The sequence below is a fragment of the Dipodomys ordii genome, unplaced genomic scaffold (genome assembly GCF_000151885.1).
Source record: "Dipodomys ordii isolate 6190 unplaced genomic scaffold, Dord_2.0 Scaffold77, whole genome shotgun sequence".
Lineage (NCBI taxonomy): Eukaryota > Metazoa > Chordata > Mammalia > Rodentia > Heteromyidae > Dipodomys > Dipodomys ordii.
This window is the reverse complement of record NW_012267293.1, coordinates 1,419,193-1,442,424: the sequence shown is the minus strand read 5'-3', so window position 1 is coordinate 1,442,424 and position 23,232 is coordinate 1,419,193. Positions and strand designations below refer to the sequence as shown.

Here is a 23,232-nt window from a genome sequence, read left to right as displayed (position 1 = left end):
ACGCACGCACGCACGCACACACGCATATACACTCTCTTTCTCTCTCTCTCTCTCTCTCTCTCTCTCTCTCTCTCTCATACCTAGGCCCCGAGTTCAAGCCCTAGGAACACACACACACACACACACACACACACATACACTCTCTTTCTCTCTCTCTCTCTCTCTCTCTCATACCTAGGTCCCGAGTTCAAGCCGTAGGATCACACACACACACACTCATACATGTGCACACCCAGCATGGCCCTAAATGTATAGTTCTGCAGTCCATACTTTGTGCCATATCACTGTCAGTATAGCACATACCTGTGAGTATGGACACAGGTTTGCTTCTTCAGAGCTTCCTGGCGTAGTCTTAAAAAAACCTTCAAATAGCTGACAAGAAATTTCAGTTGAACAGACCCGTTTATGCGTAGTGTCGCCCCTTCCACCATCCTCTCTATCCCATCACCACCTGTCTCAAGTTTCCTAGCTCCGTTTTCATGTCTGTACATTGAGTATTACAACTACGTTGCCCACATTCATCTTTCCATTCACCCACCCACTGGTGTTACTCAAAGTATGTCTCAGTGTCTTGATATTCATTTTGTTGAACTGACCAAAGGAGTCACACTGCAGAATTCTGTTTCCTATATCATACTTCAGTCAGTTTGCTTGTATGTATGCTTTCATATCTGTTTATATTTTAGATTGAATATCACATATGAGAGAAAACATGCACCCTTTGTTTTTCTGAGCCTGGCTTACTTCATATGATTTGTTGTAGGGTCCTCCATGTCTTTGCAAACAATATATATAATATTCTTCCTGATGGATGAATAAAATTGTGTGTGTGTGTGTGTGTGTGTGTGTGTGTGTGTGTGTACACAGACCACTTTTACATTTTCTTGATGCATTCATTATAGGACATCTGGTCTGGTTCCATCATTCGGACTGTTATGAATGGTGTTCAGGAATGGCATTGCTGGATTATAGGGTAGTTGGTTTTTTTCTTTTTTTTTTTTTTAAGGAATCTCCATAGTGACTTCCACAGTCATCTCCTGATTTGACTTTCTACCATCATTATAATATAGGGTTCCTTTTCCCTACATCCTTGTTGGCATTTTTGTTGATGGCATTGTACCTGGAGTAAGATAGAATCTCAGGGTTATTTTCATTTTCATTTCCTTTATAGCCAGGGATGCTGAGCAGTTCTTCATATGTTAATTGACTATTTTCACTTCTGAGAGGGGTCTATATCATTCCTTTAGCCTATTCATTAATTGGGTTATTGATTATTTGGGGTTTTCAAAACTCCCTGTATATTCTAACCTTTGTTAGATATATAGCTGGCAAAGATTCTGTAGGCTCTTTCCAGATTAGTGCTGTTTAGCTTGATGTAATCCCTGTCAGTTCTCCTTCCTATTTGGTGAGTGACTGGAGTTATAATTCAGGAAGTTTCTGCCTATGCTACAAAGTTCTAGTGTTTACTTTTTCTTGTTGTAGTTTCAAAGCAGGTCTTGAGATGTTTCATCTACTCTGAATTGGTATTAACACAGGGTGACAGTGATTCCATTTTATCGTTCTGCATGTGGATATCCTGTTCTCCCTTCTCCATTTATTGCAGAGGCTTTTTTTCAACATCGACTTTAGGCTCTCATGTCAAAAATCATATGGCTATAGATATATAGGTTCATTTCTGGGTCTTCTAATTTGTTCTATTGGTCTTTAGGTCTTTTTTTTTTTTTTCTGGTACCAAGCTGTTTTTTATGGCTCTGTAGTAAAGTTTGAAGCCTGGAATTGTGATATCTCTAACAATGCACCCCCCTTTTTGTTGTTGAGGATTGTTTTGGCTATTTGGGGCCTATAGTGATTGCAGATGAGTTATAGAATTGGGATTTCTATAGCTGCAAAGAATGACATTGGGATTTTGATGGGTTTTGCATTGACTTTGGCAATATAGCTATTGTCACAATATTAATTCTGCCAATCCATAAACATGAGAGTCTTTCCACCTCTGGTGTCTTCTTCAATTTTTTCAAGGCTTTCTACTTTCACTGTAGAGGTCCTTCCTATCTTTGGTTTGGGATTTGTGTGTATCTGTGTGGGTGTATTGTCCTGCGGCTTGAACTTGGCCTAGTTTGTCCCTGAACTTGCATGCTTAAGGCTAGTAGTATTCAACCAATGGAGCCAAGCTCTATTTCTGGCTTTTTGATGGTTAATTGGAAATAAATAATCTCATAGACTTTTGCCTGGGCCGGCTTTGCACCACAGTCCTCAGACCTCAGCCTCCTGAGTAGCTAGCATGACAGGCGTGAGCCACCTGCTCCTAACTTCGGTTAAGTGTGTTCCTAGGTACTTTCTTTGAGGCTATGTTTCTGTTAATTTTATTCTCTTCTTTCTTACTAATGTAGATAAATGAGGAATCTCCATTATTGGTTTTGTAATTTGCGGTACAGTTGTGTTTAGAACCTACAAGTGTGGAATCTCAATGTTGTTTTGTTTTGCAAATGTTAAGCAAAGGATATTTAGCCAACAAACTAAAAAGACAGCCTATAGAATGGGGGAAGATTTTTGCCAGCTACACATCAGAGAATGGCCTAATACCCAGAATGTACAGCGAACTCAGAAAAAATAAACCAACAAAACCAATAACCCAATTAATAAATGAACTAATTAGCTAAAGACAGTCTTAGAAGAAGTGAAAAGGGCCAGTAGAAGAAAATATTCAACAGTTTGAACTCGTGAATAAATTATCCACTGGTGAACTCAGCCCCCTGTGGTCTAGTCACACTACCAGCTAGGAACTGGACCTTTGCCATGGAAGGGGACACCTTGCATCCTTACAACCACAGCCATGATCATTATGGAGGATGATAGTTTAGGGAGGAGGACCCTGGGACCTGAGATAGCAATTGAATGGAAACATTCCAAGGAAATATATAGTCCATGAACTTACTGAAATGCCAGTAAAGAGTCTTGTCAGTAGTCTTGTTTTGGTTAAAAAGGGAGACAGTGTATGAGTCAAACAACTGATAATGACAATTTATAAGTTTTTCTAAGTTGTAGCTTAATACAAAGTCTCAAACTGCAAAAAAAAAATGAAAACACAGCTTAGAGGACATTGTATTCTAAACGTTACTTTGATGCTGATACTGTTTTTTTTTCCTTTCACAGGTAAAAGAGGAGGTGCAGTTTTGAAAGATTTAAAATTAATCAGTGATAAAATTGGATCACTTGGGCTAGGTAATTTGATTTTTAATTTTAGTGTTGATTGCTTTACAGTAATCATCTTTGGGATAAAATCTTGACTGGCAAGGGAAAGAACCTACATGGAGGATCTTAGTGCTCGTCTTTCAGCAGGTTTTTGAGTAGTTGACCTGTGTCCAGGGTTACGGCCTGAGGCCGAATGATGGGAGCTGCAGTCAGTATGTCAGTACAAGGAGCTGTGATCACTATCTGCCTTTGTCTTGTGGAGCTCAAGCTGTAGTAAGGGAGGAGGGAAGTCACAGGAGCTGTAGAATTTTGCAGGTTAGAGGGCCATTGTCATGGGGCATGGAGATAGGCATGATCTGCATTTCTGTGCAGAGTTGGTGCAGAGGTAGTGCTATTCTCTGGGTGCTGGGAACACCTTGTCCAGGTCATAGGTTTGAGTTTAATGGAGGAGATAAGTGTATAAAGATGAGGTGAGATGTGATGTGGTGATAGCAGATGTTGGTAAGTGCCCTGCAAATAAACTTAGTCCTCCAGAAGTAGGAGACCCAGTGTGACGGAGTTCTGAGCCAAGTGTGGAGAGCATGGCTTTTTCGGCTGTGGAAGCAGCAGGTGTGGTGGGGAGCTGGGTGATGTGGAGGGAATGGGGCCGCTGGGCTCCCCATGGCCGTGTCCTGTCCTCTCTGTGGCTCTGGCGCTGTTGTGGTCCCCTAGGCTGCCAACACTACCCTGGGCATGTAGGGGACAAGCCCTTCAGCAGGCTGGTGAGAAAGGGTGCAACCACGTGCACGCGCGCTCTTTCCATGGCAGCTACAGCATGTATGGGGCGGTTCTCAGAGTGCGTCTCATCTTCCAGAGAAACAAGTGGGAGTGTTCATGCACAGAGCTTGGGTTGAGTGCCAGAGACTTGGTAAAAATCTGGTGTTGCCAGGTTGCTGGGTGTAGGGAGCTTAAATTGAGCTTCCCTTTCTTACCTTGTAAGTGAAACCAATACCGTCTTCCCCACTTCAGACTACGTAGGATTTAAGTATGTATACAGAAATTTAAGTACAGTGCCTGGCATGGTAGGGGCCTCTCACATGCTAGCTTCCTTTTTGTGTTACTTTGTTCCCCGTTTGCAGCCTTTTGCAGAAGAATAGATGTTCCCTGAACTACCTGGATTCTTGTTCCACAAGTGCCCCGGAGTCCTGGTAATGCTGAGTGCTGGTGGTGCGGCCCTCGCTCTGTGTGCATCCCGATGTTGCTGGCTGGCCAGCGAGGTGGGCCCGCTCTCCCTCCTCCCTGTTCCTCTGTGGGCGTGAGCGCACCGTGGGCGCGTGCTTTCCCACTGGGCCTCAGCGAGTGTTTACCACTCAGAGCCGTCTTGACTGCGTGATGTCACCACGGTTGCTCTGACCCTTTCTGTCCTGGTTGTTTGTGTTCTTTCACTCTGTTGCCAACCCTTGAGTTTGTCTCTGACGCTCTGCCCTCTTGTCTGAGTAAAGAAAAGGTGGGGAGCATTCTTTTCCTTGCTGGGGACTAGGCAGGAAGGGGGCAGGTCTGCGGGGCTTGGGTGCATGGATCTGGAGTTTGGGTAGTTCCACAGGCCAGGCAGACCTGCTCACGAGCAGGCGTTTGCCAGTGAGCTAGAAGTAGGAGTCAGTGGAAGTAGTTTTGTTTGGTGGCATTGCAGCATTGTTGTTTGATGTTATTGTAAATGTACATGACAATGCTCTAGGTATTTTAAGTCATCTCATAGATGTTAGTGGGATTATGTGGGATGATAATGCTAGTGACATGTGCCTGGTACTATACAAAGAAACAGCTGCATTATCCTGTGAGGAGGTAGACTGTAGTATTATCTCCATTTTTACAGACAAAGACCCTAGGTTACATAATGTGCCCAAGGATCATAAGCTATTAGAAACTTGATCTATCACCCAAGGGCCGTGATTTACCTCTGTGGTACTCCTTTAGACATGGAAATATTTCAGTTGGAAGGTAAATTCTGAGTTTCCTAAGGATAATTTATAAAGGCTTAGAACATAACCTATTTTAGTTGGATGTACAGTATTAAAGCTATGGAAATGGACAGGTATTCTGTCTAAACCAAGAGTTATGAAACTAAAGAATAGTTATTTTAGGCTTTGTGGGCCTCAGATAATGTCAGTCACATAGTCTTTCTATTATTATTTTTAAACTGCAAAAACTGCTCCTGGTTGATTGTACAAAAAAGAGATTATTGGTCAGAGGCAAGAATTAAAGTAAGGGGAAGTGGTGCTTTGGCTTGAGTGGTAGAGTGCTTACCTTGAGCTGAAGAGCTGAGGGATAGCACCCAGGCCCAGAGTTCAAGACCCAGGACTGGCAAAAAACAAAAAACATTAAAGTAAGGAAAAGAGACTGTTGCAGAAGTCAGGGCAAAGGAGATGGGTAAAGGGCTCAGGTTGAGGCAGATGCCCTGAGTCCCAGGGCACTCCTAGCTACTCAGGAGGCTGAGATCTGAGGATCATAGTTTAAAGCCAGCCTGGGTAGAAAAGTCCATGAAACTCTTACCTCCAGTTAACCACCAGAAAACTGGAAGTAGAACTATGGCTCAAAGTGAGAGAGCTAGTCTTGAGCAAAAGAGCTCAGGGACAGCGCCCAGGACCTGAGCCTGAGTTGAAGCCCCACGACTGACACCCCCCTCCCTCATCCCCGGCCCTCCCAGCTGGCTCTGCACTGTCCTGGCTCTGGTCTGCTCTGCTGTCTGTTGGTGTTTGCACTTTGGTTCTGGGAGGCTCTCATGCTCTACCACTGCCATTGTTGTTGACTGGCACTTGCCAACCAGCTGCCACTGTGGTTTGTTTATTGGAAGATTTGCTTTAAGCATCCAGATTAAAAAAAAATAAAGACAGCTTAATTCAAGCTGTAGTAAAATCCAAAATCTTGGGTGAAGGTGTAGCTTAGTGGTAGAGGCAGGCGCAGCACATATGAGATCCTAGGCCCGGTCCCACCTCCATCCCTTCACCAGCTGTCAAAGTTTCCAGTAGAAGCTATTTTGCTTTCTCCCGCTTTTCCCCGTGCTCCGCCTGGTACTGCCTGTCTCCTGTTTGGCACTTGCAGCCCCTAAGCTTTTTTGAGGCTCTGTGTAGATAGGCTTTATTCTAGAGAGCATCGTGGAGGCTTGTTCCCGGCCAGTGCTCTTGTCAGGGGCTCACACAGGGTGAGTGCAGCACTAGCAGTGGCTTAGTTTCTTTGTTTTGTTTTGTTACTCTGTCATACATGCCGGACACCTGGCTCTGGCTTTGCTCTGTATAACACCATTCTGTTACCTCCCGTTCTTTCCGAAGCACACTTCTCTCGGTGCTCAGAGTGTCCATGGGAAAGTGGACGGCAGGTTTCACTGCCTGGGCATTCACCCATTAGCTTCCATTCACACTTGGTCTGAAATGCAATCATTGTTTCCAGACCCTGGGTGCTGTGACCGCTGCCAGCTTTGTCTGTCTCATGGGGATTGGTGTCCTCCCTTGATGGTGTCTTTCCTGGCGGGGTTTGTACATGGTTCCTTCTCTGAGAACCACCTCTCCTGGTACCTCTGGCCTCCTTATCAGGTCTCAGTGCAACTGCTGCCTTGCGTTTTCCTGCCACTCTGGGGCACTGTTCCTTGCCTCTTCCTGTGGAATATCATCCGATGGGTCTGTTGGGGGTCTAGACGTCACTCACATGCGTTCAATGCATAGTCACACTCTTATTAAAGAGTTGTCTTCTTGGACTGTCCAGACCTCAGAATCCCCTAAAGTCTAGTCTCATGTTTGGAGGAGCGGGGACAATGCTGGCAGTGTCTATGAGCAGCTTGTTGTTGAGCCAGAGTTTCTTCTGCTCTGCTTCTTCCCCTCTGCTGGCCAGCCCTTGCACTCATGGGGTAACTGTTTCCTCAGCTGCCCTAGAATACATGGAGGCAGTGTCAGCTGTTCTAGAACTTAGACCTTGGTATTCTTGCTCAGCAATCGGGGCACACTTGGAGACGGTTGGTAGCGTGCTCAGCAGTCCAGGCCTCCTGGCACACTTGGAGATGAATGTAGTGCTGGACCTCTCTCCTTTCCTAGGGGATTACTGTGGCCCACATGAAAAGGCCGGCAATGATTGGGATGTGTTTGGCTATACTTAGTCACAGCCGTGAAAGGGGCCCAAAGGCCCCTTGAGTCCTGGGCTGTTAGGTGGTGGTTCCAGTCTTCACCTGCTGCTGTCTGACAGGACCTGCTCTGACTTGCTGCATCCCACCTCGTAGTCTTTGTCAAGTGGGACAGCTGGCAAGTTGAGACGTCTCCCTAGTTCATAGCAGGGCCACTGGAGAGGTCTGATGGTCCTCACTGTCCTCTGCTGCACCAGGGAAGAGTGACATGGGAGCACTCCTGTGAGCAGCCACCTGTGGGAGCGTGGGCAAAGGCCAGGTGGTGAGTGCTCCCCAGATGTGTCATCATCTAGAACAGCTTTTGTCATTTCTGGTCTTTGACACTTCTGTTTTAATGAAGCAGTATCATTCTTGTAAGATTGTTGAGTAAGAAATGTGTTTAATTTGTAGATATTGGTGAAGTGTTTATATAAACGTATAAACATATTCCTTGTCTTAAACTACTAGGTACTGGAGAAGATGACTATGTTGATGACTTTAATAGGTAAGAAAAACAGCTAGGCAACTATATAAAAGTGTACATATTTGTAAATAATTTCTGAATACAAATGGGTGTGGCCAAATTACATTAGAGTCTTATTTTGGTATTTTTATTCTTTTTTTCATTATGATTGAAGATGAATGAAAGTTAATCCAAAATTTGTATATTTTGGACCATTTTTTTTCATTAGAATATAGATATCTACCTTATGTTGAAGGACATGGTAAGAATAAAAAAATAACATTTAAGAACCAGGCTGAGGCCAGGCTGCTGGTGACTCACACTTGAAATTCTAACTACTCAGGAGGCTGAGACCTGAGAATGTAGTTTGAAGCCAGCTTAGGCAGGAAAGTCTGTGAGACTCTTATCTCCAATAAACTATTCAGAAAAAGCCAGAAGTGGTGCTGTGGCTCAAGTGGTAGAGTGCTAGCCTTGAGCAAAAGAAGCTCAGGAACAGTGCCCAGTCCCAGAGTTCATGCCCCAGGACTGGCAAAAAAAAATTTTTTTTTAAATAGGCTAAATGTGGCATGCCTGTAATCTCTACTACTCAGGAAACAGAAAAAAGGATATGGAGTTTGAGCCAGCTTAGGAAAAGTTACTGAGACCATCAAAAACAAAATATGAACAATAGGACTGATAATATGGCTTTAGTGGTAGAGTGCTTGCCGGTCATGCACTAGGTCCTAGATTCAATCCCCATTACTGAAAAAAGAGGAGGAGTTGCCCGTGTTTTGTGGTAAGTTAAAAAATTGCCAGAAGTGGTGCTGCGGCTCAAGTGGTAGAGCACTTGCCTTGAGCTGAAGAGCTGAGGAACAGCATCCAGGCCCAAAGTTCAAGCCCCATGACCGACCCCCCCCCAAAAAAAAAAATTGTCCCCTCTAGTTATTATTCTGATTCAGATGACATTTAACATTTTGTATCAGATAGCTTTCTTATATACATGAAGATAGTCTATGAGCTGTCTAGTAATATGGAAGTAATATTTGTTGTGGATCTGATCGCAAATCTTAAAATTAGATATCTGATTATTTTGATTGTTTTTGTCCCATTGGAAATTCGTATTTATTTTATTTATTTATTTGGTGCGGTCCTAGGGCTTGAACTCAGCACCCGAGTGCTATCACTGAGCTTTTTTTGCACTAGGCTAATACTCATCCACTTGAGCCACAGCTTCCCACTTGTGGCTTTTTGGTGTTTAATTGGCTATAAGTATCTCACAGACTTTCTTGCCCAGGCTGGCTTCAAACTGCAGTTCTCAGATCTCAGCCTCATGAGTAGTTAGGATTTTAGTGGCGTGAACAAGTGGCATCCTCCTGTCTTTATTTTTTAGCAGAATAACTTACCCAGTTTTTTTGAGGAGAGTATGACATAGCTGAAACGTTAGAAACCTTGGTTTGTTTCTTGCTACTGTGTTTATTGTCACAGGTGAACTTTAGTTCTCATGCCCACTGAATTGAGAGGATTATTGCTGCTGCCCTTGCTAAGTTGTTTTAAGGGTTGCATAAAATGATATGTATGAAATTTATACTTGATGTTACATTTTACTTAAGATAGCTGTAAATTTGAAAACTGGTGGTTTTTCTCTTAAGAATCGTTATCTCTTCTTTTCCCTTTTATAATTAGTGCCAGCCACCGCTCAGAAAAAAGTGAACTAAGTATTGGTGAGGAGATTGAGGAAGACCTTTCTGTGGGAGTGGACGACATCAGTACCAGCGATAAAGTATGCCGTTATCATTTCCCATAGAATGCTGTGTGCCTGTTCATTGATCTGCGGGAGGCTTCAGGAAGTTATTCTCATTAGCAGGAAAGCAGTTGAAAATGGTGAAAAGTGCATGCCAGAATTACCTAATAAGTATGCAAGGCTGTGTCTGTGGTCGCATAACTTGAAAGCTCAGTGCTTCTTACAGGACTGACTTGTTACTGGGTCGCTCGGCTTACTGCAGTGCAATGCAGTGAGGGGCGCCACAGGGATCAGAACCAGCATCAGGATTTCCTGCCTTGGTGCTGTGCAGGTAGAAGTTGTATAGAGTGTGGTCGGCTCAGGGGCAGCTGTTATACGTGAACAGGTAAGGCATGACCAGACTAGAGCCAACAAGAGGCAGGAGGCCAGAGGTACATGGTGAACAGATCATTTGGGTTCACAGTGGAGCTTTTCATACATGCACTTAAGATAGTGAAGGATGGCACCTTAGAATCATGTCTGTCCATATGAAACAGTTGTTCTCACAGCTCCAGGGGGGTCTGGCTTCCCTGCCCTGGAGGAGGGGGCTGCTGCCTCCCAGAATGAGCAGGGCTTGCCCATGTGTTTGGTTATCACATGAGGGGAAAGGCCTTCATGATCTTGAAACCAGAGTCAGCACAGCTTGGGTTTGCATTCTTTGTTTGTAGATATATGTCATCTTCTTACATTTGAAACAATGCCTACCTCACAGTATTGTTTTGAGGGCTAAATGATCATATGTATATTCCTTCTCTGATGCCTTATACTTTACAGACTTAAACAATATGATTTCATAATGGACTGCAAAGGGAAGTGCAATCAGTTCTCTTTATGTTATGAATGTAGAGGCCACCTGTTAACCTCCTGGCATTATCGCCAAGTTCAAATTAGACAAGAACACGAGATAAGAGAAGATATAAGCAAGAGATATGAGTCGTGGTGTTGAGCTCCAGTGGGTACAAGTTCTGTCTTGTCACAGACGCTTGGGTTTTATCGAAGAGTACTATTCTGTTGTACCATACACGACCTACTTTACCTTTTTCCATTTCCTGGTGATTGGGATGCAGATGTCTTTTCAATGCTGATTTCATTTCTTCAGCACACTGATGTCATTTCTTCTGGAGAAATACTTAGGACTTGATCATGAGTTCTATTTTTAATTTTTAAAATTAATTTATTAATGGGCTGGGAAGGTGGCTCAGTGGTAGAGTGCTTGCCTTGCATGCATGAGGCCCTGGGTTCGATTCCTCAGCACCACATAAGCAAAAAGAAAAAAGCCGGAAGTGGTGCTGTGGCTCAAAGTGGTAGAGCACTAGCCTTGAGCTGAAGAGCTGAGGGACAGTGCCTAGGCCCAGAGTTCAGGCCCCATGACGGGACACCCCCCAAAAAATAAAATTAATTTATTACTACTATTATTATTATTATTATTGCCAGTTGTGGGGCTTGAACTCAGCCACACTTCTGGCTTTTGTGGTGTTTAATTGGAGATAGTCTGTCAGGCTTTGCTGCCAGCCTGGCTTCAAACCATGATCCTTAGATCTCAGCCTCCTCAGGTCACTAGGACTATGGGTATGAGCTGCCAGTGCCCACTTCTGTTTTTAATTTATTTAATTTTTGTCACTTGTGGAGCTTGAACTCTGGGCCTGGGCACTATCCCTTAGCTCTTCAGCTCAAGGTTAATGCTCTACCACTTGAGCCATAGCGCCACTTCCAGTTTTCTGAGTGGTTTATTGGAGATAAGAGTCTCATGGACTTTCCTGCCCAGGCTGGCTTTGAACCATGATCCTCAGATCTTAGCCTCCTGAGTAGCTAGATTACAGGTATGAGCCACTGGTGCCTAGTTTTTAATTTTTTAAGGAGCCTCCATTCTATTTTCTGTAATAGCTGTGTTTATTCCCATTCCTACCAACATTCTTGTTAGCACTTGCTCTCTTCTCTGACTTTTAAAAAATTGTTACTAAGATTTCTGAGTCCTTTATATATTCTGGATATCGGTCCTTTTTCATATTCTGCAAATGCTTTCCCCCTCTCTGTCTCTGCCCAGTGATTGCCTCCTTGCAGTGCAGAGCTTTTTAATTTTTTTAAATCTCATTGTCTACTTTTGCTTTTGTTCCCTATGCTGTCTGGTCCAGAAATATCTTTGTCTTGAAGCATTTCCCCTGTGTGTTCTTCTGGTAGTTTCATGTCAAATATTTAAGTTTTTAAAAATATTTTTTGCCTTTTTATGTTTTTAAAGGAGGAAATTTGTCTACTTATATCCACCCCCTTCTATCTTTTATAAAGACTCACATTGCTCCTTACTCAATCTTGTAATCCAAAACATTACCCTTTTTTATCTTATCTTCAAACTGTAGACTTTTCTGTATAAGCTGGATTTGCATTCAAAATATAAGATCTTTAACGTTCTTAATACTTTTCTTGGTAAGAAATGACTTTACACCAGGAATACTATGGGACCAAAAGGGAGAGAGAAGCTCTATTTACTTACATAAGAGGATTTTAGTCCTGACTTGGTTTCTCTGCATACAAAGAATAACAACACGACCAGATGTGAAGAGGCATCTTGGTGCTATCTTGGGAGGGAACCTTCTTGTCCCCACAAAATGCCCTTGCTCTTGTGTATTAGCTAGCCCAGTCTATCGCACTTCTTCCCTACAAGACCACAGAGGAGACACCATGGGGTTTTCAGGCCATGTTGTTTTTTGTTTTTTTTTTTTTCCATATGTACTCCATTTGACCATTAGATTGAGAAAATGGTCACAGATGATACACAGGCAAGCGGGTCTGGCTAGATCCTGTGGGCCAGTCCTGATGTAGTGACTGGCTGCTCCAGGTAAAGATGCTCTAGATGAGGCTGAGAAGGTATGTGGGACAATCTGCTGTATTTTTTCCAGTTCTGGAGCCTATCTTGAACTTTGGTTTTGCCCTTACTTCCCAGCCTTTATTATGCTTACATAAAGCAAAGCATTGACCTCAGGAGGCTGCTAGTCTACTAACCAGGCCTGTGGCTTCCTAGCACTTAGATTTTCCAGGTGTTTTATGAGTTTTAAATAGGAAGCAGGTTATAGAGTATAAAATACATTATTGCATTGTACTTTTAAACTTAATTTATACTCATATTGACATTCTTTTTTTTTTTCCCCTTGGAAAACAAAGCTTGATAATCTCACACAAGACCTGACAGTCTCTCAGCTCAGTGATGTCGCAGACTTTCTGGAAGATGTGGCGTAGCCCGAAGAAGGACGTGTTCTCACCAACACAGACAAGGGACTCATCCGCTCCATTTGTTTTGTGTGTTTCAGACAATCACTTTTAGCTGGAATGTCTGCTCCCTCTTGGTGCCTTGCATTTCAAAAAAGACTTGCAGATATTTTTAAAATTAACTTTTCATTTTATGAAACAAAATACTTCCCTACATGAGCCCATGTGTGTAAGATTTAAATTATTCTTATTTTGATATTAGCTGTACATTTCTCTGAGGAAATTGATAGTCTACACTCAAAGTTCATTACAGGGAGGAACTTCTGTGCTGAGTAGTGCATAGAGACGGGTCACTGAAGCTGTAGTCTCTTCTGGCTGCAAGCATGGCTGCTGGGGTGCCTTGCCCTCGGCTCTGAAAGCAGGACCTGTCTGCTGTTTGTATCAGGTTTGTACCGCGTGTGCCAGCACATAACGGTGCGCGTGTGCCAGCACATAATGGTGCACGTGTGCCAGCACATAATGGTGCACGTGTGCCAGCACATAATGGTGCACGTGTGCCAGCACATAACGGTGCAGTGACCTGGCACACTGGTGTCGTCATACTCATGTGAAATTTGATGTGTCAACGTGAATTTGTATTTCTTCCATTTGGAAGGTTTGTTAGACCATTAAGGTTTTATTAAAGTACTCTTGTGTGGCTATTTAGTTCTGCTTGTTTTAAAGAAACCTAGAAGTGGTTATGACTTTTAATTCAGAGTTGTAGATACCAGATTTACGGTTGTTGTTCTGCCTTTAGTCCATGCACACAGCTGTGTTCACACAAGTTCTCTTCATGACATAACTTACTACTTGTAAAGATGCCTTGAAACATATTAAAAACAAAATGCATCTGAAGTCAAGCAGTGCTTTTATTTCAGATCTGACTATATTTAAATCCAAATTGGAATGAAAGAGTAGTAATGGCCTAAGACCATATATGATCAGTTTGGCAATCTTCACTGTAAATAATTTTATTGTAATCCTTCAAAAATACAGTTGCAAGTGGTCTTATAAGAAAGCATTGTGGCCAGGTGCTGGTGGCCACACCTGTAATCCTAGCTACTCAGGAAGCTGAGATCTGGTGATTAAGGTTCAGAGCCACCTGGATGGAAAGTCTGAGATGCTCATCTCCAGGTAACCACTTAAAAGAGCTAGAAATGAAGCTGTCCTTCAAGTGGTAGCCTGCCGGCTTGAACTAAAAGGCCTGGGATTCACGTCCCAGTACTAGCATCAAAAACAAAAAAGCATGCTGCTACTGTGATGTAGGTTACTGACACATATAGTGCCAGGTGCTTTAAAATGTGCAAGTGGGAAAAACAAAGAAGATGTTTACATACCCTTATGCATGTAAGTAAAACCTAAGGTATTCAGTTTTTTGTGCTTTTAAAATAAAAACAGCATAATAGACCTAATTTGTTCATCTTAGTAAATATGCAGATTTCCAGTAATGCCAATATTAATGTATTTATCAGACCCTACAATGTAGAGGAAATGAAATTTAGTAAGGATTAAGGCTCTCTGACATTGGAGTCTGGCGTTTTAAGCACTAAGTGATGTGGAGCCATGAATGTGGCGAGGAAGCAGGGCAGCAAGAGGGCTGAGCGGCTTCGGAGGCCCACACTATTTCTGGGTATTTCAGGTGTGGCCTGCTCTGTTGCAGTTGGCTTTCCTGCTCCTGTTCTTCTCTGGTAGACTTGTACTGTGAGGGTGAGATGTGTGCTTGTTGGTTGCACGTTGCCTGTGGTCTCTGGGCACAGGGCTTTTGTGTGGCCCGCTGCATCTGGATGACTGTGGTTTCCTTTTCATATTTCATGCAAGCTGTATTTCAGTGCATGTGGCCCAGTTACTCAGACCTTTTGGATCTCTTAGGAGTATGGGGAGAAAAATGCCAAATTTGCAACTTTGATATCAATACCACATACATACTGTTAAATGCATTTGAATAGCTTAGAATTCTAATAGGAAAAAGCTTTGTTTCGTATGGGTTCCTTGCTGAGATACTAGCCTGTTAAGCCATAAGATATGAAATGAGCCAGGCATCGGTGGCTCACACCTAGCTACTCAGTAGGCTGAGATCTGAGGATCGTGGTTCAAAGCCAACTCGGGCAGGAAACTCCGTGGCATTCTTATCTCCAATTAACCACCAGAAAACTGGAAGTGGTGCTGTGGCTTAAATGGTAGAGCACTCACCTTGAGCTGAGGAGTAGAGGAGCAGCATTCAGGCCCAGAGTTCAAGCCCCACGACCAACCAGAAAAAAAAAAAAAGATATGTAATGACAGACTTTACATATGATCAGTGTTTTCTTTTTATTGGAAATAGGAAATATATTTTATAATAGCCTTTTAGTATTTTAGTGACTTAAAATCCCACTTTTCATTCACTGATGAGCTTTACAAAAGAATAGAAGCACTTCCTTGTTCCTTTCTCTGTACACTTTGTCTGGTGTGCAGTAGCAGCTGTGGCCTGTCACAGACCCTCCTGGGACGGGTCATCCTCACCTTCTGCCTACTCAGCACCCCACACAGGCTCCTACGCAGGTCAGGCTCAGGATCCCTCATCATGTCTCCCCTCTGGGTGGCCTCCCCAGCACGGCACATTTTCAGACACATGTCTAGACTAAAGATCCTCTCTCATTGTCACCTTTGCCCTGTGTTTTGTGCATGTCCTTATACTCTGCATTGATCTTGCTTACTCATTTATTTTCCATTCATTGTCTGACCTCCATGACAGCAGGGCGATCTGTCTCTCTGTAGGTGGCATTACAGGCACTATTATCATACATTACCATTCTAACCATTAAATGATGTGTGGGTGTGTATATATAAATACATACATACATACATACATATATATATACACACACATACCTCTACAAGTATCTAGATATAAGATGTATAATATTTATGCAACATAACTTTTGTCATATATAACATTAAAATATAGGCCACCTTAGAATGCTTGTCAACATAGGAAGCTTTGCAGGTTATCTTGCTATTTTTTCCAGATTAGTTCAATTTTCCACTGTGGTTTGATGTGCGTGGTTTCAGAAATAATGTATCTGCTGAGTGAGGGCTGTTAGGTAACAGCCACCATGCTATGGAAGTCCACATCCCAGTCCCTCAGCCTTGGACTTGAGTGATAGGGCGGCTCAGGGAGGCCTGTTCTCATTAACTGAACCTTGAAACATTTGACAGAATAGTGAACATGGACTTAAAATGCAATTCTGTTAATACTCTTTCTTGATACTGCCATTTGCTCACTCACTCGCCTGCTCAGCTAGTATTCTTCTACTTGAGCCATACCTCCAGCCCTGTTTTTTAAATTATTATTTTAGAGATGGGGTTTTCAGGACTTTTCAGTCTGAGGCTGCCTTTAAACCATGATCTCAGACTCTTGAGTAGCTGGGATTATAGGCATGAGCCAACAGCATCCATCTAATTAATACACTCCATGCTGTTGATAATTGTTAATATTTTTTTTTTGCCAGTACTTGGGCTTGAACTCAGGGCCTCATACTCTTGCTTGGCTTTCTTTACTCACTTTACACTACCACTTGAGCCATTCCTCCAGTTCTGACCTTTTGCTTTTTAATTGGAGATAAGAGTCTTGTGGTATGTCTGCCCAGGATGACTTTGAATTGTGATTCTCATACTTCAGTCTCAAGTAGCTATGATTATAGGCATGAGCTGCCGTTTTTTTATTTAAGTTTTTCACTAAGAAAAAAGATCATTCTAAACTGAGTTCAGTTTTTCCAGTGGGGAGAAGGGGCCACCATTTGCTTGAGATTGCCTTGTGACTTGGAGAGTTACCCCAAAGCTGCTGTGAGCTGTGAAGCCACAAGAGGGAGGAAGCCATCTTGTTACTGAGTTACTGTGCAGAAGAGATTCCCTCCCTCTAAAGCTACTTAGATGACTGGATTTTGATGTAAATGGAAATGAAGTTCTAGTATGTTTAACCATCGGAATTTGATTTGCATTTGAACATAATTTTAATTTTGGAAGAATCATAGTGTTGGGATGGATGTGTACCATGACATCTTTTAAACCCATATCATCCGTGTACCCATGCTTTTAGTACTAATAAAGGTCTGCTCTATGTTAGGCATCTTAACAAATGTAAGTTTCCTATGATGTTGTTTTCTTGTTTTTTGCTTCATTACAAATAACCAAGCCAGGCTAGTCAATAATTGATGTGATTAGGGCTTCGTGCGGTGGCTCCTTGCCCACAGGAATCTTACCACAGCAGCTCACACAACAGGCAGTCACCAAGACAAATGGTATGGTAGGAATCTTTAATGTCTTCCACAAGCTTCTGTGTTGGGGGCATGGTCCCCAGCTGGTGGCCTGATTGAGAGGAAATGGAACGTTTTTGGAAGTGGGGCCCACTTGAAGGAAGTTAAGTCCCTGGGTTGTGCTCTTAAGGGGCGCCTGTGCCGGGCACTATGTAAGACACTTGGGCATTGTATCTACAAAAGTTAGCCGCACAAATGTTCATTTCCTTCCAACTTTCTGAAGAGATGGCTCCTTGAGGCATGACCAACCTTGGGTCAACAGCCTAATCTGGAACTGTGGTTTGGTTGTTTAATGGAGTCTTTTTTGGGGCAATTTTCCGACAAGTTAGATCCATGTGAAATCAGATCTGTAGTATCTGTCTATCCACTTGCTTGAGTTAACCCTCCAGTTTTTACCCTCATCATATGACAGATGTATCGAGGTATCGGTACCCCCACACATCGCAGTGAGAAGAATGAGGCTCAGAGAGGTAAGTGATTTATATCACCCAGTTTATCAAGTCTTCTCCCAGAGAAAAGCCTGCATTCCGTGTCCTCTCCCCACAATCCCTAGCACCTTGGACTCAGACCTCATCAGTGCCATGTGTCCAGGCTTCCACCTCTGGTTTGTGCCTTTTAATACTGTAACTAGAGAGAGAATTTCAACCTTAAAAGGAAATTCGATAGTTGCAGAGTGGAGTATGGAGGAATGACTTCACCTCCCTCCCCCACCCCATCTGCATCCAGTGACAGCAGCATCCCTGGAGAAGGCTCTGCTTGACAAGATGTTTGTACTGTCTCCACGGTCCCCTAGCCTTTTGTGGTAACCACACCATGTCTCCATAGAGGAGAAGTTGGAAAGGAAGTCCCTGGACCACTGCGGAAGCTTCTAGCATGTTCCTCATAAGGGCCATTTACTGTTTTTCTCTTTCAAGTTAAAACCTCTTCCTCTTTGTAGATGACAAATCACAAAATTGACTTGCACTAGATTGCTGCAGCCTTCTCTATCTATGCATCTACTAAGGTGGACTTGAGATCAGGTCACAGATTGTTGCAAAAATGAGATAAGCTGTGTTTAAAAAAAAAAAAAAACCAAAAAACAGAAAACCACACTCTAGTTTTCATGCCAGTCACGACTTTGCTTATTCATTCACTCCACACCTGCCCGTTACCCGCGGTGCTCTAAGCCAGGAAGACGTATCAGGGGCAGGAGAGGCCCAGCACCCTCCCCAGACCCTGGGCAGGGACAGGCATGCTGGGGAGGGGCATAGTGCAGGGAACTCTGGTAAGTGGGGAGATCCAGTAGAGGCTAGCCAAGTGTCAGGCGCTCAGCAGAACAAGGTGAAAGTGGACAGTACAGCAAGGCAGAGCACTGTTACCAGGGTAACAGTTACTGGTGTTACTGGTGTAAACAATAGGAAGGAGGGAGACCACCAAGCAGGTGGAGACAGTGGGGCCAGACTCACAACTAGGCCCTGGTTCCCAGTGAGGATGGGGAGGAGCAAGGTGGAGCATTGAGGGGCACGGAGGACCTCCAGTAGAATAGACATGAATAGAGCTAACAGCCTTAGTCTTGTACCGAGTGGAGAGCAGACAGTGGAGGTAAGATGAGAAGAGCACTGTCAGGTGTCAGGTGAGGGAGATGGCCAGATGGTTAACAAGGAGTAGGGGATATATGTTTATTTTACATCCTGAACAAAAGCTACCCTTAGTTTTTGCTGGTGTGTCTTACTGAGAAATACAGCTCAGGTCTGGATCCAGGGTTTGGGCCTCTTCACCTAGAGAGCAGCTGCCCTGGGGTCGGGGGGTGGGGGAGATGTCAGCATAGGGCTTCCGAGGTCTGTGGATTCATTTAGGGGTACAAATAGGCTGCAGTGGGCCAGGTTATGTCTGCCTAGAAGCTTGGAACATGAGCTCTACAGATGTGAGCAGTTTGGCTGAGCCCATAACTTGGATGTGGGGTGGCCGTTAGGAAGTGAGCACAGGAGGTCACGTGCAGACGGTGTCAGGGATGGCGTGATGTACCACACAGGGCCACCGGTCAGCCATGTCCAGCATGGAGGCTGGGGGCAGGATCTCCCTAGAGCGCCTCCCTGGGAGGCACTTAGCCTGTGGTGCCTCCACCTGCAAGTTCTGCCTCCTGAGCTGGTTTGGAGCACGTGGTTGAGAAACTTAGCAGTTCATAGTGGAGATGTCCAGTTCTGATGTGAAGTCGCTGAGGGCTGCCCCCTGTGTCTGCTGCTGCTCAGAGCAGAGGGCTCAGCAGAACAGTCCACATGTCTCTTCAGTTATTCTATGATGTTGAAAATGGGAGCCAGCCACAGCAGTGTGGAGAGACAGGCCGGTTTCTGGCTGCTCTCATGTTTAATACTCGCAAGTTTTCCTGCAGAAGCCTTGCAGCGGGCTAGCAGGCAGGGCTGTGCTCTGCGCAGAAGTCAGCCTCCTATCTTCTGCCTGTATTTTTGTACTCAAGCATGGACTCAAGGCCTAGAGACTGTCCCTTAGACTTTTTTTTTCCTTTTCTCAGAGCTTGTGCTCTACCACCTGAGCCACAGCTCCAGTTCTGGATTTTTTGTGGTAAATTGGAATTGAGTCTCACAGACATTCCTGCTGGTGCTGGCTTCAAACCATAATCCTCAGATCTCATCCTCTTGAGTAGCTAGGATTATAGGCATGAGTCACCAGAGCCTGGCTTGTCCTTTATTATATTAAATGTATTTCTTTTCAGGGTTATTTCAGTGCACTTTGGCAAACATACCAATGAGCCACCCCCAGAACCTTCCAGCACCCCAAAGGGCCGTTCCTGTCATTGCCCTCCCCACCCCAGGCAACAGCTGTTTTTTTGTCACCATTATAATCACTGTCATCTCACAGAATGTACTCTGTGCCTGTCGTCTTTCCTGCAAGATGTGGCCTTGCTCCTAAGTAGCTGGGGGTAGCTGGCCACTACACCATGTGAGTGCTTGAGACTGGGTGTGACGGGCGATTTACACCATAGGAACTGGCAGGTGCTACCACTCAGGGCTCTTCTGGACAGCTGCTGGATGAACACTTACACCGCCCCAGCACACCTCTCAATACTCATAACCTCCTGCCCCGCTTCTGTCCAGACTGGCAGATTTTCTCGTGTCTGTGTCTCACTGCCCCCGTCCCCTGCCCCTGTCCTGCTCACACCGACTCTCCCGCCTCCCCTGTGAGTTCTTACACCATGGCCTCTAGGCCTGCTCTGCTGACCTGGGCATCGCAGGGAGAGGTGGGGACTGTCCCGAGTCAGCCTAGCCTGACTATGGAGGACGGGTGCGGGGCACTGTTTTCCATTGTCATAGCTCCTGTGAGGACAGCAGCAGGTGTTGTGGGCCACCACCAGTGCCCTTATGGTTCGTCAAGAACTGTAGAGAAGAGGGGCTTTCCAGAGGAAGCTGCCTCCCCACACCTGAGGGCAGACTCCGTGCGTGCCCCCACTTGGCTGGGTTCGGCATCTTTCCTGGAGGGCTCGGGCCGTGCTGGGAGGTAGGAGTTTTCTGATCTGTCTCCTGCAGTGTTGGAGCCTGAGTCACTCAAGGCCCTTGTGTCCAGGCTCCTGTGGACGTCTCCCTTCCTCATGGCTTCCCGGGAAGCTTGAGACTGCCCTGATAAAGGAAGTTATAAGGAAAAAATTTTTTTTTAAATTATTCCTGGCCCAGAAGTGGGTATACTGGCCTCCTCCCGGAGCCTTGCATCTCAAGAGCAGGGAGGCCCACGGAGGCACAGAGGCGGCCCTGGCTCCCCTCCCCTCAGCTACGCAATAAACAGTTGCCTGCCCTCCCACAACCAAGGCCTGCCGTTTCTCCTGACACCGACGCATGCGGCATCAGAACTGCAGCTTCTCTAGCGGCATGCTGTGCCCGCATCCCCTGCAGTGTCTGCCGTGAGCCGCTGGGGCCGCCGGGCCTGCCATGTGTGTGGGGAGGCAGACATCGTGCAGAACTGACCCAGCTCCTCTCTCTCAGCCAGCATCAAGTACTCAACGTCGAGGTCTGGTTCTGCCCACGGCTAGCTGTGTCGTCGTCTTCGTGGTGGTCTCTGTGAAGGGGAACCTGGACAGCTGCATTTGAACAGCGGCTCTCCGGGAACGGAGGACTTGTGGTTAGACAGCACTGGGGACTTGGTGAGCTGCGCTGAGCAGCACCACAGTCTCTGTTTCACTTCTAGCCTATCCCCTGGCTCACGTGGTCACATAACCACACCACACATTTCCACCCTTTACTGTAACAGAACAACATGCTAACACCTAAACTCTTGGGATTGATTTTTGACTTAGGTTGTCATTATATTCCTGATTTATTTTTACTGATCTATCTTTATGGGTTTTGCTCATACTGGGCAAACACTACCACCTAGCTATTGCTTCCACCCATGTCCTTGATTAGCACTGTGTGAGTCTCCATAGGTCAGGACACACAAAATGCCCTAGGCATTTACAAGGGAAAAAGGCCAGCTTGTGGCTGAGTTGCAGGGTCCTTTGGTGGGGATGTGGGACTGGCTCTGAGGACTTTCCTCCTGCCCAGGCCCGAGGGCTTTCTGTTTCAGAACGTTCTGTGTCAGGTGAAGTTTTGAACAGCAATGATTCATTGGACAGCTGTCCTTAGATGAACTGATACAGAAAACCATCCTCACTCTGCGTTCACCTCGGTCTCCATGTAGCTCCTGCCATGTGCCAACCCTCAGGAACATGAGGGGAACTGAAAACAGTTGCTCTTTTCTTCCGTGAAAGGTCTGCAATCTGAAGACAGCTTCCACACTGCCCATAGTTTTCTCATTTAAGGATAGAATGCATACCTATAATGATTCTTTCTAAAGGAGAATGTTCCCAGGTGATGGATCGTTCAGGTTACATTTCCAAAAGCAGCTCAGGTGTGGAAGGAATGATTTGTTGTTGTCTGATCACTGAAACTAATGGTGAGACTATTGCTTCCCATGTCTGGAGTCTGGCTGCAGAGAAGTGATCTTTGGGAAGATTTTCCAGCTCTCCCCATCAGAAGGTAGAGTGTGTTAATCAAGGGTGTGAAGGAATTTACAGTGAAAACTATAAAAACTTAAGGAATTGAAGAAGACATTAGGAAGTGAAAAGACCTTCCATGCTCCTGGATTGGTAGAATTAGAATTAATACTAGAAAATGGCAATACTGCCCAAAGCAATCTAAAAATTCAAAGTAATACACACTACTAACACCACTTTTCTAGGAGATAAAGAGTCAAAAAAACTTCATACGGAGCCATAAAAGGCACTGAATCACAAAAGCAGTCCAGAGAAGAGAAAGTAGGACTAGAGGTATAGCAATAACAAACTTAAAACTCATGAGAACAGCTTGGTGGGGCTGGGAAGGTGGCTCAGTGGTAGAGCGCTCGCCTTGCATGCCTGAGGCCCTGGGTTCGATTCCCCAGCACCACATAAGCTAAAAGAAAAAAGCCGGAAGTGGTGCTGTGGCTCAAGTTGTAGAGCACTAGCCTTGAGCTGAAGAGCTGAGGAACAGCGCCCAGGCCCAGAGTTCAGGCCCCATGACTGGACCCCCCACCCCCCCAAAAAAAAAGAAAACAGCTTGATACTGGCACAAAAATCAATCCTGAGCACCAATGGAACAAAATAGAAGACCCCAAAATAAACCCACAGCACTATAGCCATCTAGAATTTGATAAGGGAACCAAAAACACAGGCTGAAAGAAAGCCTCTCTGACAAATGGCTCTAGGAAAATGATATCCACATGCAGAAAACCCTTATATATCACCTTGCATCAACAAGAAAGAAGAAGAGGGAAAGTCAGAGGAGGAGGAGGAGATGGTCTGTGTGTGTGTGTGTGTGTGTGCTGCTTTGTGAATCCTCCTTGGTCTGAGGCCTGCTCTGGTCAGTGGAACATGATCAAAGGGATGGCCTGCAGATTCCAGGGGATCTCTGTTGGAAGTGGGCCTCAGTCTTAGAGCAGGTGCAGGTCCACCTGCTGTGTGTGAAGAGTGCACAGTGGGAGAGAGGGTCTTCCCAGCACGTTCTCCAGCAGCATCTGCTCATTTACCGACAGCCCTGTGGCGTGAGCAGTCCAGTCACTGTGCGAGACTAGGCGTGTGGCCATTGTGGACCTAACCCAGGTCCTCTGCAGACTTGTGAGTGATGAAGTTCGTAACTGACTCTTCACACTTCCAGCTCAG

At 44.9% G+C, this 23,232-nt stretch overlaps 1 protein-coding gene across 1 annotated transcript in view; it reads left to right on the top strand.

The window, feature by feature from the left end:
* Fgfr1op (FGFR1 oncogene partner) overlaps window positions 1-13,133 on the top strand; it is a 39,821-nt gene extending 26,688 nt beyond the window's left edge. The window contains exons 10-13 of the mRNA XM_013024517.1: window positions 3,154-3,222; window positions 7,787-7,823; window positions 9,444-9,540; window positions 12,697-13,133. Of these exons, the coding sequence (XP_012879971.1) occupies window positions 3,154-3,222; window positions 7,787-7,823; window positions 9,444-9,540; window positions 12,697-12,771 (278 nt within the window). The 3' untranslated portion in view covers window positions 12,772-13,133. The remainder of the gene's footprint in view (window positions 1-3,153; window positions 3,223-7,786; window positions 7,824-9,443; window positions 9,541-12,696) is intronic.
* The last annotated feature ends 10,099 nt before the right edge of the window (window positions 13,134-23,232 follow it).